General features: G+C 39.1%; 1 protein-coding gene across 7 annotated transcripts in view; it reads right to left on the bottom strand.

Annotated features, from left to right (window-relative positions):
- The window catches only part of RALGAPB (Ral GTPase activating protein non-catalytic subunit beta), an 80,637-nt gene that overhangs the window by 56,901 nt on the left and 4,137 nt on the right, over nt 1-19,599 (bottom strand). For all 7 annotated transcript variants that reach the window (XM_045980635.1, XM_045980637.1, XM_045980636.1 and 4 more), the window contains exons 2-4: nt 9,486-9,701; nt 6,327-6,529; nt 1,483-1,646 (exon numbers count right to left, since the gene is read on the bottom strand). In XM_045980635.1, coding sequence (XP_045836591.1) covers nt 1,483-1,646; nt 6,327-6,529; nt 9,486-9,671 — 553 coding nt within the window. In that variant the 5' untranslated portion in view covers nt 9,672-9,701. The remainder of the gene's footprint in view (nt 1-1,482; nt 1,647-6,326; nt 6,530-9,485; nt 9,702-19,599) is intronic.

The raw sequence follows: 19,599 nt of genomic DNA, 5'->3' as shown, positions 1-19,599 counted from the left end.
TCAAATAGCCACTTAATCAGTAAGAATGAGAAACTATTCTTAGGAGGGCCTATGAAGAAAATCATGATGACATCAACCAATTATCATTTATAAAGTTTTCAAGTTGCCCTGCTCAGTTCTTATCAAAGATCTTTATCTTCCAGCAAGTGAGACAGACACAGAGGAGAAGGGGAAGGACGAATGTCTATGATGTGTGACTACTGGGTCAGTTTCTGTGCTGACTGGTTTATGCACATGAAATTATGCTCATTTATTTTGCACATTAATTCTGCAAGACAGACACTTATATCTTTTACAAACTATCAATTAAACACATTTTGAAGAAGAGAAAACTTAAACGAGAAAATTTAAGTAACCTCTCCAAGTTTACACAGTCAGTAAGTAAAGGAATCAGAGCAAATACCCAAACTTTGTTGTAAAACTTTCAGGTGTTTGAAAGCTACCCTTTGGGGAGAAGGAGACAAAGAAGGGAGCAAAAGGACAGGTGCTGTGCAGAACAGAGCCTCAACCATGAAAACAGACCTGTTCCTCCACTCTGAGTCCTGGAACTAGGGAGAAAAGTCGTGGTCTATACTCTGCATAGCTCCACAAGGCAAACTTGAGAGTAGTAGGAAAAGTTATAAGGATGCATATTTCAAGTGAGCACAAATGAAGTTTCAACAATAATGAGCCCCAGAAGGGGAGAAACAGCCTGTGCTGAGTTGCTGAGATTCCTGGCATGGAGACTGTATACCAAAGAGCTAATGAACCAATGACTGCCTAGCTATCATCATAACAGACAAGGTATTTTACTATGGACTCATTTTCAACAGTGGAATTCTGTGATTTCTTTTAGATACTTTCCTGGACACTGCATTTGTGCGAGTTCGCAAGTGCACACTGCATGTCTGTTAGTAAGAGACTACACAGATAATGGGCAACAAGGGAACCTAGAACTAGAGTATCAACTTACAGTTTGTATATACTATGCTGTAACATACACAGCAGGGCCTCTAAAATACCATCTGAAGGCATAAAACTGGAGGCTTCTTAATGACAAGGTATGCGTGGCATATTGTCATACCTCCAAATAGAACCATTTGGATTCTGCAGGATTCTTTTATTGAACAAAATATCTTCTGCCACTCTCAAGTTTTTAATGTCTACTTTGATAACTACTTTGCAATCAGGTACAGTACTTATGGGTTCTACTTCAGCTAGCTGTTTCTTATATAGCCTCTATCCTAATAGACTGAACAACCTACTGTTCCTATCATTATCAAATACGCATTCAAGCACCGTATCTCTCCTACATTAGCAAAATCATCACTGAAAGTAAAATAACTTTATGTTGTGCCTATGAGGGCTTCCATTCTAAGACCTGTTAACCTCCGTTTGTCCAATGTCATCCCAAATTGTAAATCCCTACAGTCTACTACTCAGGGAGTTTAAAGTGAACTGTATCCAGAGCTTGGAAATAAATTAGAAAAAACATAAACAGACCTTGAACAGTTGGCGGGGCTAGAAGTATGTCATTAATCTGCAGAAGAAACAACAGTAAGACTTCCCACGTTTCTCGTGCCATGATGGATGACTCACGGGCCAGTTTCTGAATGGCTCTCAGGACCTGTAAGCATAGTCGGATCTGACTGGAGCCCTGTTCCTGTCTGAAGAAGACAGATACATCACTGACAAGCCTTGAGGAGAGAAAGCAAAGGCTTGAGGACAGGTGACTTATGGACACAGGAAGCAATGGTCCAATGACACTCCCTAAGAGCATCAGAAGGCAGGACAAGGCGCAGCCTCTTCAATTCAAAGCTATTTTGCCACCATAGTTTGGTTCTCTGGGATCTCAACCTACTATTCCTATGAGAGCTTGAAAAGCTCCCGGGCAGGGGGGAATAGTAGAATGTAAGTTTCACCTCCGGATTTTCTAAGTCGAAAATGTACCTGACAACGTAACCGGCACACCATTTTCTCCTGAGTGAATGAGTAAATACCCACAGCCCCTTCTGTTGCTCACGCAGAAGCACAATGCCCTTTGTATTCTTTAAAAAAATTTTTAAACACACATTCACGAGAATTTAGAATGTGAATTCTTGGTGTTCACAGTCCCTTTGAGGCTAATGTCTGCTACAGAAGGGCCTACAGACCCAAGGAAATATCCTCACAGGTCCCTGAAACTGATGAAGTATGGAGGCAACTGCCTCAAAAGTGAGCACCCTGTTACTGCTGTTCTAATAAAAAAGGCACTTTAACCTAAGATGGGGGTTCCAATGGTTCCCAAGATACTCCAGAAAAAAGTTTTAAAACTCTCTTTAGTCTATAGGACCATTTTTTCTCAAGAGAGTAAAACAGATCAAAGTACTGGGGCTAGAGTTGAAGACAGAGGTCCAAGCCCCAGCCCTTCATCCCTACTTTGCAAAGCAGACCACCTGAGAATTTTGAGAATAGTAGGAAATTCAATGCATAAATGAGTGGTGAGTTGGCCTCCTGACTATGTGAAACCTAGTAACTAATAGTAGTGAAATAAATCTTGACAAGTTTCTATATTATGACTCATATCACAAAGAGCTGATAAAACAGAGCTTCCTCAAAAAATCCAGAAAATGAAACGAGTGGACTTACCACTCCTTCCCCAACCTGAGGATAGAAGATTCTCAGATTCTGGGCTATGGCCCAGAAAACCAGACACTTACCTTAAAGTTACAAATGACACCACTAAGTTTCTCCTAAAGAAGTCCTACGTCTCACCTAGGAAAGACCGAGATCCCCAAAGAGCAGGGAGATGCCCCACATTCAGCTAGAGGTGAATCCAGTACATGTGAAGCCATGAGGCTGAAGTTTGTGCCTGCGGCTCTGGCTACTTGACAACAGTACAAAACTGTATAATAGCCCCAAATCTCATCTAGTCATACAAGAAGTCCAGAATAAGAAATAAGAATAGCTCTGGAGTTGACACTCTTCCAAGCTAGTGATAAGACTCCAAGCTCGTAATCTAGGCCTACCCACTATTTCCAGGTACCTGTCCACTGGTACAAAAGGAAACATCTGCTCTGTAGGTAACTGTAGTCTCACAAAGAAGACCTAAATTCAGGAGCAGTGTTCAAGTTTCTAAAGCTAAGAGAAACAAGATCATCTTTACTTCATTTACTTCATTTTACATCATTTTTGCTTAAAAATAAGCAGAAAGGTCTAAACACAAGAGATTTTCCTTTCCCCCCAACATTTTCTTTTCTAAGTTTTTTTTTTTTTTTTTAATTTATTTACTTGACAGACAGAGATCACGAGTAGGCAGAGAGAGAGGAGGAAGCAGGCTCTCCGCAGAGCAGAGAGCCCAATGCGGGGCTCGATCCCAAGTGTCTGGGATCATGACCTGAGCCGAAGGCAGAGGCTTTAACCCACTGAGCCACCCAGGTGCCCCTCCCCCCAACATTTTCAAAAAGAACTTATGATCTTCAAAAAAACTGTTCTCTGGCTCTTTATCAAAAAAGTTTATCAACCACTGCTTCAGAAGAGTATTACAATTTTTAAACTACAACATATTTGAATAATGAAAACCCTAATCAGTTTTAAAAGATGATACACTCTTGGGGTGCCTGGGTGGCTCAGTGGGTTAAAGCCTCTGCCTTTGGCTCAGGTTATGATCCCAGAGTCCTGGGATTAAGCCCCATATCCGGCTCTCTGCTCAGCAGGAAGCCTGCTTCCCCCTCGCTCTCTGCCTGCCTCTCTGCCTACCTGCGATCTCTGTCAAATAAATAAATAAAATCTTTTAAAAAAGAAATAAAAGATGATTCACTCTTCACTCTATTATGCAAATAAACAAAAGAGATCAAACTAAACTGATAGGCAAAAAGAGAAAGGTTACCCCCACTGATTTATCACTAGCAAAGTGGTATAAAGTTTCTTCTATTTTGAGTATTACTTTTTATAAAAACAACTAAGTAAGCTTGAGGACAATTTTGTGATCTGAATTTAAAACAAAACAAAACAAAAACTCTGATACTTCCAAAAAAGGGAGAGATCATAACTCCCAATATTTAGCACTGAAAATATTCAGCTCCCTAAGACACTGTTGGCCAGGAGAACTCTAGGACTCTGTCCAATATCCTCTCTGAAGAATGCACACACACTCTTGAGAAAAAAAGTTAAGGAACAAGGTACTCATGTTCTCAAAAGGGAAAAAAGCAAAAGCCAATTAACTCAAATGCCATTGCTATTTTTCATCAATACAAATGAATTGAGCACAGACAGGTGGTAAGAGAGCAAACAGGAAAGCAACACAGTGACAATACTACTCATCAGACTGTCCCATGCCCAAGGAAAAAGGCCACTAAATTAGTCTTCTACATGGAACGACAAAAGCATTAAAACTATTACACCGTTTTAGAAGAGTCTGCTTAGGCACAAATAATATGCTAATCACTGTCAACTACTTCCTGTTACTACTCCTATTTGAAATCAATAAATACATGCAACAAATATTTAATTCACATCTCTAATAATGTAAGTACTGCACCAGGTACTGTGGAAGCCCCAAATATGTAAAACCTAGTTCTTGCCTTCAAGCTGGTTAGCTGGGGAATTGAGACACACACATTTTAAAAGATAAACAATAAAATAGTGAAGACATACAAGAGTGACACAGGAAGTACCACACTGGTTCAGAAAAGGTATGATCACTGTGGGGCTGGATGGTCAAGCAAGGCTTCTGTTTATAAGGCAGGACTTAAGATGAACCAACAAGAATGAGATGTGGACAACTAGGAGAGGGAGAAGAGGAGGAAGATGACAAAAGGGCAGAGAAGATGAGGAAGATCATTAAGGAGTCTTAAGGGAATGTTTAATTTATGAGTCTGACCAATGAGCAGGGCTCACGCAGAATTAGCAGCAGATAATCTGCTTAGATTATAGCCAGCATTTCACAAAAGGCAAGGAATTTATACTTGATCCTACACATCACAGTACTCAATGACTTTTTTTTTTTAATTCAAATTTTACAAAGTAAACTTCTTTCTAAAACTCTTAAAAAAAAATTTTTTTTGGGTGGGCACCTATGTGGCTCAGTCAGTTAAATATCTGCCTTCAGATCAGGTCACGATCCCGAGGTCCTGGAATCCAGCCCTGAGTTGGGCTTCCTGTTCAGTGGGGAGTTGGCCTGTCCCTCTCCTTCCAGCCCTCCCCCGACTCGTGATCTCTCTCACTCAAGAAATAAATAGTTTAAAAAAAAACAATTTTTTAAGTAAACTCTACACCACTTGTAGGGCTCAAACTCACAACCCTGAAATGAAGAGTTGCATGCTCTACAAACTGAGCCAGCCAGGGCCTCCAAAGTAATCTTCCTTCTAAATTTAAAAGGTTAAAAATTTATAGAGTGGTTTGGGATGATTCAAAGTCTCTCACCATCTGATAAAGAAAAAGCTGTAATAAGAACTTTTCCAAAAGGAAGCAAGCCCCTTTGCCTCTTTCAAAGACATTAAAAAACAGCTAAAGACAGGTTTTTCTTAAAGGAAATCCTCATGAATGGATAAGAAACTAATTAATGCTTTCTTCTCCATTATTTTCTATTTTCCAAACTCTTACAATGACATATGATCTTTCAGAATTGGAAAAAAAAATTTTTTAAGATTATTTATTTATTTGAAACAGAGAGAGAGAGTGCAAGAGAGGGAGAGCACAAGCAGGGGAAAGGGAGAAACAGACTCCATAGTGGGCAGCCTGACATGGGGCTTGATCCCAGGACCCGGAGATCATGACCTGAGCTGAAGACTGTCACTTAACTGACTGAGGCACCAAAGGGCCCCTGGAAAAAAATCTAAAGCCCAAATAAGGTACATATCCCATATTATGATATTTAAGGTCATCGTCTCAGAAGATAGGAGAAAAAAAATCAGTAACAAACTGCTAACAAAATCTTTTGGTCTACTACAAATTTGCCCATAGTAATTTCAAGTCTGCTTACTTCAATGTCTTCATTCTCTCATAGGAAAGATTCATTTTAAGGTAGAAGGTTTAGCTGCCTTTAGCTTAAGTGGAGAAAAAAATATGATAGGCAAAAGTATGTTTTTTGAATGGAGGGGAAAGGGGTCATAACATTTTAATATCTAACAGCTATCAGATCTTAGAAAGGAAACCAAAAGCCTTTAATGAACATACACTTGTTAAAAACACTTAGTAAACATGCTATAAGCCCATCTCTCTTATCATTCATATTAATACATTCTTTGAACAGTAATGAAAGTTACTTTTCAAAAGACTAACAATGAAATCAGCTATTTATATAAAATAGTAATGTTTATGAATATTTTATTATGATCCTGATAACAGGCCAGACAGGTATAGCTTACCTCGGTACAAAAAGATTTTGCAGGTGTTTTAGTATACTTTGAACATATAGATTAGGCTCTTTAATAACTGGCAATGGAATAGAATCTTTCGGCAATACTAAAGCCATAATCCAATCTGTATATACATCAACACAATATTTTACAGTCTCTCCATCCAGTGGAAGGGTCAGTCCATAGCAAATTACTTCCATCGTCCATTTCACCTAAACAAAAGAAAATATACATACAGCACTATCACACATCCCTACTATATTTCAGTAGACTGATTTAAAATATTGACCTCTTTTATTACCAAAAACCTCTCAAGTGACAGTATATCCATCTCAACTTTGTATCATCAGATTTATTCTCAAGAATGCACTTTCCATGGAAAAAAATACTCAGACAACATTTCCTAAGCAAAATATTTAAGAAAAAAATAAGTTATTTATTTCTAGATATTAAACCCATGTTGGCTACTACCCATTAGATATTATTATTGTTATGTGAAATAAAAAGCAATTATGGGCCATCTTGATTTTCTCTAGAGACTGGAGGCATAGAAACACAGAAAATTTTAGCTTTATTTCTCCTTTTAATTTGTATATAGGTATATGTGTCATTTAGAAAATCATACATATAAATTCAATCATATTCCATTTCTAGATCATGCAACATTAACAAGCAACAGGAAAGAATACGACCTGCTCAACTCTTATTCTGTGACTGTTTCTGCCAAAGAAGATAATTAACATGGGAAGGTAAGAACACACACAAGTGAGAAGGGACTTAAGCTGGTAAGATCTTAACAAGGCACTTAGCTGCACTAAATGAGTGCCAGGCCCTTGACTCATGTGCATCACATCATAGAGGCTGAGAGAACTTGTGACTACCAAACCACTGCCCACAGTCATGAAGAATGAATATGATATAAGCAGAAAGGGCAAATAGCATAATTTGCAAGAGAGGATGAAACAATATTCCAGATTCTGTAGACTGGAAAGTTTCAGTGAATTCCAGATGAAACTGGAACAAATTACTAAGCAGATGATCAGTGAGCACTTGTAAAACGGAAGCATGATCACTGGGAACCAGTCTACTCAAAAAGAACAAGTCATGCCAGTCAAGCTTCATTCCTTTACTAACAAGGTTACTATGAAGGCAGTGGACAATTGCATAACCCTGGCAATTTACAAACCAACTTTCATAAATATCATCTAACCACCAAAATAACCCTGTGTGAGAGGTTAAATTATCCTCACTTTATAGATGAAGAAAACTGATGCTTAGGAAGATTAAGCAGTTTGGCCCAAGTCACTGGTTTGGAAATGGTAAACCTGAAAACTTGGACCCTAATCTTCCGGCTAGACATCTGAAGCTACTCCCACCATATCCCATCAATAGCCTTGACTGGCTAAGGGGGATCAGGAAATGTGGTCAGATGCAGGATATTCTTTGACAAGATGGAGACCTATGGCCCAGAGGAAGGTAAAATGACTGGATTTTAAGTTGCTGAAATATAAGATGAGAGAATACAGTGGGTTAATGCACCAAGACCATTTTGAAGAAGGTGCCCAGTGGCATGCCAAAGGTCCTGCCAAGATTTTTACTTAGGAAAAGAGAGAAAAACAGATTACAGGCTAACCACCTGTAGCTATCACAAAGCTAAAATGGAAAGCTAACTTGTTATATAGAAATTTAGGATTCAAAAAGACTTCAAGAGTTTAAAACAAAAGTTGACTCTAACAAGATAAATACAGGTAGAGAAAATTTTAAGCTCAAAACTACAACGACTAAGAGTAAAATCATGTTAAAGCAATATAACATAGACAATAAATACAGTATTATCTACAACAGTGATAAACTTTAAAGGCTTTAACACCACAGTGAAGCTGTGACAAATATAGGAGGGTAGGAGGAACTGAACCACGCATAAGAAGGGATTTTAAAAGGGACTGCAAGTCTGTAATTGTCAGATGAAACGACAAAGGAGAAAACATCTCTGGTGATACCTTCATAATAGTTCAGTTGTATAATTCTAGAGGACAGTGGATTCAAGGACTATTCTCTTGTATCTTTTGAAGGGTGAGGAAGGACAACAAACAAGGGCTGCACCAGAGCACCTCTATCCACTCATGTGCCATCTCTTCCCAGGAGAAGATTACAGACCCACCAAGAGGAGAGTGCACCAGGGCAAGCGCTGGTCCTTAGAGTAAGTCTCTGCTAAAGTACTCTGAAGAGAGAAAAATGCTCCTCAGACTGAGGGGCTTCATCCTCCAGGAACCCATGGCCTGCAGAGGGTAAATAAATTGCCTTTAGAGCTATAAGCTTTGGTCTTGTATCCAGTCTTCTAACTAGATTAAGTCTAATCTCTCCTTCATCAGAAAGAAATAAAAAAGTAAGGGGGAGAAAAAGTGGGTCTGGAAAATAAGCTAACCCAAAGTCTGAAGGTTGTATAAACTTCCTCAAGCACAAAGTTAAAGTTCTAATCCCGTATCTTAGCCAGACATCACACTAGCAAGTTCCTGTATCCCTCCATTTTCAGGGTCCCTTCATGATCTGACCCTTAAAACTTCACTTCAGCCCAGTCACTTGAACCCAAGAATAGAGGACCACCTTCAGACCAAGCCACTCTGAGAGCTCTTATCTTTAGAGAAAACAAACACAACCCCCATTCCAACCACTTGGACTCACAGCCATATGGGCTTAGCTGCTCTGCAGCACCTTTAAACCTGTGAGATAGGTAAGGGTAGGCAGACATGGAGACACATGAGGTCCTCAAGTTCAGTGTGTATGTGTAGCCTGAAAACTTGACACAAGACAGGCCTTCAGTGAGAGGCCATATGGGAGGAGCAGTGAAGACCTTCCAAACACACCTCTGAATAAAAATCTGAAGACTGGGCCCAGAGCTTAGGGGAAAGGGCCCGACACTTAAGCCTCTGTCTCGGGTACACAGCTCAAGTGGAGAATTGGGCCTGGCTAGTAAGGGGCTAGCAGCACAACAGTACAACCTATTCCTTGACCCCCATGAACTCTCAGCCCCAACCCTCAGCCCAAAGGTCAAAATTAAGTAAGTTGTACTACATTGGACAGAAACCCATTAAAAGGACAATGTCAAATAAATTCTTCAGTAACAAAATTCTGTTTTCACACAGTAGAATGAAATGAAGAAACACTTACTTCTTTGTCAGTTTTTAACAAACTCTCACTACCAGCCACTGAAGGGGTACCTAAAGCCTGCCCAAGGGGATGGACCACTGCATTTGCCACCTCTCGCCCAACGCTCTCTGGATAGCTGTGCAGCACACTCGTGTGGCCCTGATCATTCTGAATCACCAAATGCAGTGACCTCCACTCAGAGTACATCGTGCCGCTAAAGGACTATCCAAATGGCACCTGAAAAGACAAAAAAAATTTCTGTTAAATTACACTCCTGCAAATTAATAGAAATCAATAAAACATAGATTTTCCCTACATGGTAAGATAAAGCAGCTACAAACACACTACCAAGCAGACAGAAAAAAAACACATCTAAATGTTTTGAAAATGTCCTGGAACAGCCTCACAGCAAGATCAGGTAGAAAGGCAGACCGTGGGAAGCAGCTGTCTGAGCACCTCCCCAAAAGAGCCTCAGAAACCCTGGAATGGAACTGGGACAGATACCACTGTGCAGGGGGATAAAATGATCTGATCTGGTTCTCATAACAAGAGGGAGACCTCCTCATTCTATGTTCCAGGAGAGAAAAAGATACAGAATGAAGTGCCCTAACTAGAAAGGAACACAAAGGAAAGAGTTCAGTCAATAATATCCAAGTACCTATTACATACTAGAAACATACCCCTCCAATTTCCCACCGATGTCCTGAAATCAAACATAAAATTCTTTGTGAATATTTCATTCCCTGCAGGAGTGACACACAAATTTCTAGTAATGGGACACCCGGAAGTCATAGTGTTCTTCAGAAAATATATTAAGAGCTCGACTCACTGAGCATTTACTACACGCCACTCATGCAATCACCAAAACAGCTCAATGAACAGGGGTGCCTGGGTGGCTCAGTCACCCGAGCATCCCCCAACTCTTAGTTTCAGCTCGGGTCGTGGGATCCAGCCCCACATGAGGCTCCACAATCAGCAGGGAGTCCACTTGTGATTCTCTCTCTCCTTCTCCTTCTGCCCCTCCCCACACTTGTGTGTGTGTGTGGGTGTGGGGGGGGGTCGTGGGTGTGTGGGTACATATGCGCATGCTCTCTCTCCCCCTAAAGATAAAACATATCTTGGAAAAAAACCAACTCAATGAATATTAATGAATGTTATCTCTATTTCACAGATGAAAAAGCTGAGACAGGGAGAGGTTTGCTGCTTACCTGAGGCTTCAGAGCTGTAACATGGTGGAGCTCGGTTTCAATCCCTATCTGTTGGGTTCCAGGGACCATTCTCTTGATCGTGGCATGTACTACCTTCTCCCTATCCTATACATTTTCTGTGCATGTACTGCTTCTCCCTGTGCTGTATAGTCTCATGAAATGATCTCTATCGTGAAAATGAAAAACTTTCAGCCACAGAAAACATAGCTGTATGAATACAATGTAAATGTTACAATCATAAACATGAAGAGAATCAAGGATGGTTAAGCTCTTTCCAATTAATCTCTGCTAACTTCCACCTTCTACTTGTTCTGAAATCTGTATGCCCAGCCAGCAGAGTTTAAGCAAAATAAATGGGTACACTTAATCTTTAAAAAGTTCTATCCTTTAAAGCTAATTTTCCTTCATACTGGGCAAGACTAGCATTGTTCAATTTTATCTTTAAAAACCTCATTCCAGCTCAACAAGTATCAGTATTTTTCATGAGGATATGACATTTGAAAATTATAGGCCTGAAGAATGAAGATGAAACTCCTTCGCATGAAAGTCAAAGTCATTCACAGACTGGTCCCAAACTACCTTTCTTTCTCATTTCCATACAGAGGAACCCACCATGTTCCCTTCCTCTCTTTCATACCTCCTATCCCCAACCATACTCAATCTTCTCAGCTTCTCTGGGAATCTGATGGACTCTGGGCCCTGTACCTTTCCATACCCTCTGAGATCTGATGTCCTCCTCTGGACGAAAAGGCCCTGAAAATGGGAAGGCAAGAGAGCTGAACCAGCATCTAACAAGATACCTACCATCTGAAGGAAGGGTGGATTCGACTATTAAGATTAGCTCAGTTTCCTTGGGTTTATAAGGAATTCCCCCAAGGATATTCTGGTGCCTTCCCCACCCCTCCCAAAATAAGGGAAGGGGAAAAAGGAAAAGTTCTGAGGGAGCTGTCCCTATTAGATGACAACTTATATTCCTATGCCATACATTTTTTCTCACCTCTTCTAGTCAACATATATACAAGTACATATACATGCAGTGCATACACAGTATAATATACATATAAACGCTAGACATAGTCTCATACGTAAATGCACAAGAATATTATACCACGAGGACTTTTGTTTTGTTTCAGTGTAGTTTTTTTACCTTTTTCATTTTATTTGGCTTCATGTCCTATCCAAATAGTTCACTTCCCTAGAGATAATCCATGTTGACAACCTAATGTTTCCTCTACCCTAACTCAATCATATTAAAATAATTTTACATACTTGCATAGATAGGCATTGTACACTTCTCTGTATCTTTTTTTTTCCCCATTCAACAATGCCTCATGAACACCCTTCCAGCTAATAATACATTCTTTTTAATGACTGTGTAACATTCCACAACATGGGTGTGGTATAACTTATTCAACCAGTCTCCCAACATGTGTATTTACTTCATTTCCCACTTTTTTATCACCAGGAAATGATGCAATAAACATACTTATTCATATAAACACTGGCCTTTCAATTTCTATGGGACAAGTTCCCAAGAATGAAACTATTGGATCAAAGGGCATTTGTTTTTAATGTTAAGGGTCTTGCCAGATTGCTTCCCAAAAAAAGGCTGTAACAACTTCCATCTACATTTGGAATGGATGGGAGCCCTTCCCTCCTCTCACTCTCCATCTCCTGCCAGGAATTGTTTGCTTTTTTTCTTTCTTTCTTAGCCAATTGGATAGGTATGAGGTGAAATTTCATTGTTCTAGTCACATATTTACTTTTTATTTAAGATTTGATTTATTGGGGCGCCTGGGTGGCTCAGTGGGTTAAAGCCTCTGCCTTCCACTCGGGTCATGATCCCAGGGTTCCGGGATCGAGCCCCACATCGGGCTCTCTGCTCAGCGGGGAGCCTGCTTCCTCCTCTCTCTCTGCCTGCCTCTCTGCCTACTTGTGATCTCTGTCTGTCAAATAAATAAATAAAATCTTTTTTTTTTTTTTAAAGATTTTATTTATTTACTTGACAGAGAGAGATCACAAGTAGGCAGAGAGGCAGGCAGAGAGAGAGGAGGAAGCAGAGAGCCCCGATGTGTGGCTTCCCAGGACCCTGAGATCATGACCGGAGCCGAAGGCAAAGGCTTTATTTAACCCACTGAGCCACCCACGCGCCTCCTGGTCACATATTTAAATTTCATAGCTTGAGTCTGGCTTAGGTAGTTTCTGCCTCCCATCTCCTCTGTCAGTGTTTTTCAAACTGTGGGTCATGAAATAAATGTAATGGGTAACACTTCTGTTTTTAATTACCTGGAATAAGATACACAATAAAGGCATCAGACATAGTAAAGCCAATATACTGTGAAACTTGTTTCACTTTTCATAAATGCATATTTCTGGGTCACAGTATAAAATACATTTATTATAGGACTAGGTCCAAAAGTGTGAAAATGTAACCCTAAAGTGTATATGTAGTCTCCTAGACTTCCTGCAAAACAGTTGCTTATTTCTTCACACTTAAGTTTTATATTCATCTGGAATTTACTTCCGTAAATGGTATAGGAAAGGTGCAATTTATTTTCTTATAAATGTACAGTCAGTTGTGCCATCATCATCTATTAAAAATACATCCTTCCCACCAAACTGAAACACCAATTTGTCATATACTGAATCCTCATTTATATAGGAATCTACTTATGAATCTGTTCTATTCAACTATTTATCTATTCCTATGCCAATACCATAATGATTTAAATTCAGTGGCTTTATAGAATGTCTTAAGATCTGAAAAAGAAGGCCCCCAACCTCCCCATTCTTTTTAAAAAATTTATTGACTGTTCTCAGACCAAATTATTATATATGTATTCTTCTATGTAAAATTTAAGATAATTTTATACAATTAAAAAAATAAACAAAACCTTGCTAGGAATCTAACTGAAATTGCTTATTCTACCTTCCCAGCCTCATCTTCTACTGACACTTTCCCACACATACCCTTCCGCCCAACTGTGGCCACAAAGGATCACTGATCCTTTACTGATGGATCCTTAGTGATCCATAGTGATACTGAGTAATCCTTACTAATGGATCACTCAAACTCAAGATTTTTCATACCCTGTATTACTGCTCAAGCTATTCCCACTGACTACACTGCCACGCCCCACCCTGATTCACTTTATGAAATAATACTCCTTCGAGTAACAGCACAAATGTCCTCCCTTTGGTAAGGTTTTTTTACATTCCTCGAATCACTCCTCCTCCATGTGCCTATTACATGCTGGTCATATCAAGCTTCACATTAATTTATTTGTTAACCATGTAAAGGTATATTTACCACAATAGTGTCAACCTTTTCTGAGTGAAAACCTCACTTCCTAAATCTTTGAGTAGTTCCTAGCATGCAACAGATACTAAATAAATGTTTCAGAATGTTAAGGTTTACCAGTGGGAAACCAGAAGACATTAGAAAGTTCCCTTTATTCCACTGAGGTATGTCCAAAATTCTGCATGTCATACACAAATAAAATTGGGAAATGTCCATTTGTTTTATGTTATTAGTTTTAGGTTTTTTTAAGATTTTATTTGAGAGAGAGAGTGAGAGCACGAGAGAGAGGAGGGTCAGAGGGAGAAGCAGACTCCCTACTGAGCAGGGAGTCAGGGTTGGATCCCAGGACTCCAGGATCATGGCCTGAGCTAAAGGCAGATGTTCAACCAACAGAGCCACCTAGGTGCCCCCACACTATTAATTTTTTAAGTGGTAGGTAGATGGTTTCCAAATATCTAAAGAATATTTAATTACTATTTAGCTTGCATTCCAGACAACGCACTATTGGCAGAAAAAAAATGTTTTAAGGCAAAAAAAAAAAAAAAAAGACAAGCTAGCTTTCAAACTCCACTGCACATGTAAGAATCATGGAGGGGCAGGGCAGGAGTGGTGGTGGTGCTGCTGCTGCGTATCTCCAGGTCCTATATCACTAGAAACTGAAATTCTGTATAGGTCTGCATTGGGGCCTGGGAATAAGCATTTTTAAGAAATAGCTGCTATCCCTCCTAATTCTGAAAAAGACAGAAGTATTATTCTTTAACAACAACACTGTGAAAGACCAATCAAAACAGGTATAATAGCTCTTAAATTCTTTTTTTTTAAATTTTTTAAAAAAAATTTTATTTATTTATTTGACAGAGATCACAAGCAGGCAAAGAGGCAGGCAGAGAGAGAGGGGGGAAACAGGCTCCCCGCTGAGCAGACAGCCCGATGTGGGGCTCCATCCCAGGACCCTGGGATCATGACCTGAGCCAAAAGCAGAGGCTTTAACCTACTGAGCCACCCAGGTGCCCCTAGCTCTTAAATTCTTAAAGACTTTAAGAAACTGAAACATGTAGGAAGGTATAGAAAAGATACAGTGAAAAAGTTGAACTATTAAAATGTATACAACAGAAAAAACATGCTAAATTAAAAAAATACATATAAACAAAAAGTATTAAGACAAAAGTGTGATTATAATTACAGGTAAATTAAATAAAACAAGAGAAAATAAACATTGGAAACAAATTAAAAAAACAAAGCAAAGCAACAAAGACATTGTTTTGTACCTATTAAACTAGCAAAATGAGTGATAAAACTCAATTCTGAAAAAAAAAAAACTTCAATTCTGATTAGCAGGTAATTAGGGTTAGGGTTAGGAAATTAATTAGGCCACTAAGACACACTCAAGAATTTAAGTCAATGGTTTTCAATACAAAAGAACTGCCTCCTAGCGGCCATTTTGGAAATATGACGCGCACTTCTGGTTAACACAATGACTGGTGTGTGCTACTGGTATTTATGGGCAGAGGCAGGAAATCTAGACATCCTGCAATCCAGGAGACAGTGAACAATTACAATGAACAACTACGCCACTTTTCACATGACTATCAAATGTCCGCCAAAGTATCATTCTGTCCTTAACTATCTAAGCCGAGAAATGCAACTCCATTTTATACAAAAATATAAAATATTTTGTGGTAGTTTAATATACACTGAATTTTCCAGTAGTGCAATTAATCGTGTAAACTGCGAAAAGACTGGACCTTCTATGTTTAGAACCTTACCATACCAAGAATTGTTTAAAAAAAATTGTTGAGCGTTTCAGAAAAATCACATCACCAAAGGCTATGCCACTTGGTGGTATCTGCGCTGCTGATACCCCACACTGCTGTCAGGAACACAATCACAAGAACTACATATACACTTCTATAGTCCTTATTTCAAAATGTCAAATATATGAGAAAAGAAAATCTCTTCAATAAGTGGTGCTGGGTAAGTTGGATATTCAGATGTGAAAAAAAACTGAAACAACCCCTACCTTACACCATTCACCAAGACTAACTCAAAATGGATTAAAGACTTAATTGTAAGACATGAAACTCCTAGAAGAAAATATAGAAAAAAGGCTCCTTGACATGGGTTTTGGTAATGGATTTTTTTGGAAATCACATCTAAAGCACAAGTAACAAAATGAAAAATAAGTGGAACTACATGGAACTGAGAAGCTTCTGCACAGCAAAAGAAACCATCAACAAAGCAAAAAGACAACGTACTGAGTGGGGAAAAATACTTGCAAACCATATGTGATAAGGGGTTAATATCCAAAACACAAAGAACTCATACAACTCAATAAAAAAATAACCCCAAATAATCCAATTAAAAATGGGCAAAGGATCTGAACAGACATTTTTCCTAAGACTATATATGAATGGACAGCAGTTACACGAAAAGGTACTCAACATCATTAGTCATTAGGGAAATGCAAATTGAAACCAAAATAGGATATTACGTCATGCCTGTTAAAATGGCCATCATCAAAAAGACATAATAAATGCTGGCATGGATGTGGAGAAAAGGGGACCCTTGTACACTGTTGGTGGGATTGTAAACTGCTACAACCACTGCAGAAAAAAAGGTACGAAACACCCTCAAAAAATTAAAAAAGAACTAACATATGATCCAGCAATTCCACTTCTGGGAATATATCCAAAGGAAATGAAAATGCTAATTCAAAAAAGATACCTGCACCCCCATGTTCACAGCAATGTTAATACATGGAAACAACCAAAGTGCCCACTGATGGATGAACGGATAAAGAAGTTGGGGTGTGTGTGTGTGTGTGTGTGTGTGTGTAATGTAACATTATTTAGCCATAAAGAAACAAGAAAATTCTACCATTTGCAACAACATGGATGGGCCCTGAAGGCATTATGCTAGGTGAAGCTAGACAGAGAAAGACAAATACTATATGATCTCACTTAAAAGTGGCATCTTAAAAATAAACAAAAGTACCCCACCAAAATCATAGAAAAAGGGATCAGATTTGTGTTTACCAGTGACGGGCGCTTTGGGGAGGGGAAATTGGAGGAAGGTGGTCAAAATGTACAAACTTCCAGTTACAAGATAAATAAGCACTAAGAATATAATGTACTATGTGATGACTATAGTTAACACTGTTGAATGACATACAGGAAAGCTGTTAGGAGAGCAGATCCTCAGAGTTCTCATTATAAGGAAAATATTTTTTTCTTTTTATTGTATCTACTGGAGATGATGAATATTAACTAAACCTATTGTGGTAAGCTATAGGCAAGACACTGTAGAAGTTTAGAGGACTGATTACTTTTGATTGAAAGAAGGGCTGAGCTGGAAAACAACAGGATAAGATCGGGGAAGAACGAATAGGGTAGTGAAGGAAGGTTGCAATTTTAAGAGATAAGAAAATTAAGTGAATAAGGGTGAGAGTAAAAAGAGGCAGGTAGAAAAGAAAAATATATGAGGAAGGGTATTTGCTTCAAGTAGCAAAAAAAGCACCTAAAAAACCTAAACTAAAAACCTAGAGCAGCAAGAAAGAAAGTTGTATGTAGAAGGGATGAGATTTCAAAGATAAACAGTGACCAATTTTGAAAGAGTACAAATGCTAGGATTGGAGACTTATAATTAATTTAATAAAAACTCGGGCAGTGGGCGCCTGGGTGCCTCAGTGGGTTAAGCCTCTGCCTTCGGCTCAAGTCATGATCTCCGGGTCCCGGAACCTGCCTACCCCCCCACCCCGCCTGCCTCTCTGCCTACTTGTGATCTCTGTCAAATAAATAAATAAAATCTTCAAAAAAAAAAAAAAAAAACCTGGGGCAGAGAATGAGAGAATATTAACTTTATCATAGAAATGATACAGTAGGAACTAGAATTTGGTGTAAGTATCCAAGACAGGCTGAGGGACAATAGAAAAGTAAACTCTAGTGTAGCTAATCTATTGAGGGGGAGGGAGGGAAGGATGGGGACGAGGCAGGGAGGACTGGGCACTGCAGTGAGAAATGAAGACAAAACTGAAGTTAGGTAATTAAGGACTCTGACTGCTAAATTAAGGATCCTGGGTCTCCTCCCTAGATAGGCTCAGTCAGCTATCACCCTGAGCTACTAGCAGAGAAGTCTCCAAAAGTAAATACGACAGGAGGAAGGAGAAGATGATGACAACGCACCCCTGCAGATCACTTAACTTCTTCCTAACTCTATATGTATCCCATTTTCTAGGTAATCTCCCTGGAGGTTTCTACTATCAGGTGATTGTGTGCTGGTAACAGCTTAACGTTTGTAGGTACTACCACAAAGGAACATGAAGGTTTGGTCTAACTGACAGATTACCAAAATGATCAATACAGTGGTAGTGGCAGATGCACTGAAACCACAGTCTGACATTAATTACATCAACTGACTCAACCAGTATTTATTGCATGCCTTCTATACACCATGCACAGGGAAGAATAACAGTGAATAAATAAGATCCCTGCTCCCAAGAAACTTCAAGTCTAATTACAGAGAACAATTTTTTAAGACTTCATAAAGTAAATCGACATCAGTTATTTCATGAAACATTTATTAAACCCCTGTTATGTGTCAGGTATTGTCCTAGGATAGGTACGCAGATATAAACAGGACACGATGGCTGCCCAAGGGAAGGTTTCACAGGGAGGAAGTCAAGAGAAAATCCATGACACCAGAGTACTGTAGTATTTAACATGATTAACTGACATGATGAGTTTTGAAGTCAGCATTAAACAAGAGAAAAACTACTAGAGATCTTGCTTGATAACAATGTGCCTTTGTAAAAACTGATCATTTTGAAAGAACTTCCACGTTATTTCATTTTATTCCAATAACAAGCTTAGAAAGTTCAGTAAAACAGATGTATTAGACAGTAGGTGAGGAAACAAAAAAGGCTATAACTTGCTCAGAGCCATATTAAGAGAGAGTAAAGCTGGGACAAGAAACTCCATCTTTTGCTCCAAAGTCCAATGCTCTTCCCTTTTGTTCTGACTCCATACCTCACCATTATGACCTTGGACAAGTCACCTGGCATTTCTTTGTCAGTTTCCTCACCTCCAAAATAGGGAGAACACCTGAAGTACCTACAGTAACTTGGGGGAAGGATCAAATAAAGTGACATAAGTCAACATACTTTAAGATGTACAAAGGCAAAGTACACACTATCAGGCAGGCCTTGTTTTTCTTAGGAAAAATAGGGTACAGGGTGCCAAAATACTGAGTAAATAAATGAACCATGCTGGATTTTCAAGCACAAATTGCTCTCAAGGTCACCCGTATAAGAGACAGAAGAGTTATAGTTCACATTTCTGTTGTAGTCCCATTGACTCTACAAGGCAAATATCTATCAAGTTTCATCAGAAAGGAATGTGTTCACCTATATACCAGATTCTGTTGGGGATCCTATCAGACACCTGAATCACAAGAAAGAAATACAGGTTGTGCCTGTATTCCTCCCTAAAAGGGTAACAGGTAGTTTTTGCTAGTCTGTTCGGAAAAAAAAAAAAAAAAAAAGGCATGAATACTATGAACACCCTGCTTGCCCCCAACCAGCACCCACACTTTTCATCCTTTATGTCTCAGACCTGCTCTGTCTAATACA

The sequence above is a fragment of the Meles meles genome, chromosome 16 (genome assembly GCF_922984935.1).
Source record: "Meles meles chromosome 16, mMelMel3.1 paternal haplotype, whole genome shotgun sequence".
NCBI classification, from domain to species: domain Eukaryota; kingdom Metazoa; phylum Chordata; class Mammalia; order Carnivora; family Mustelidae; genus Meles; species Meles meles.
This window is presented reverse-complemented; position numbering and strand designations above follow the sequence as displayed.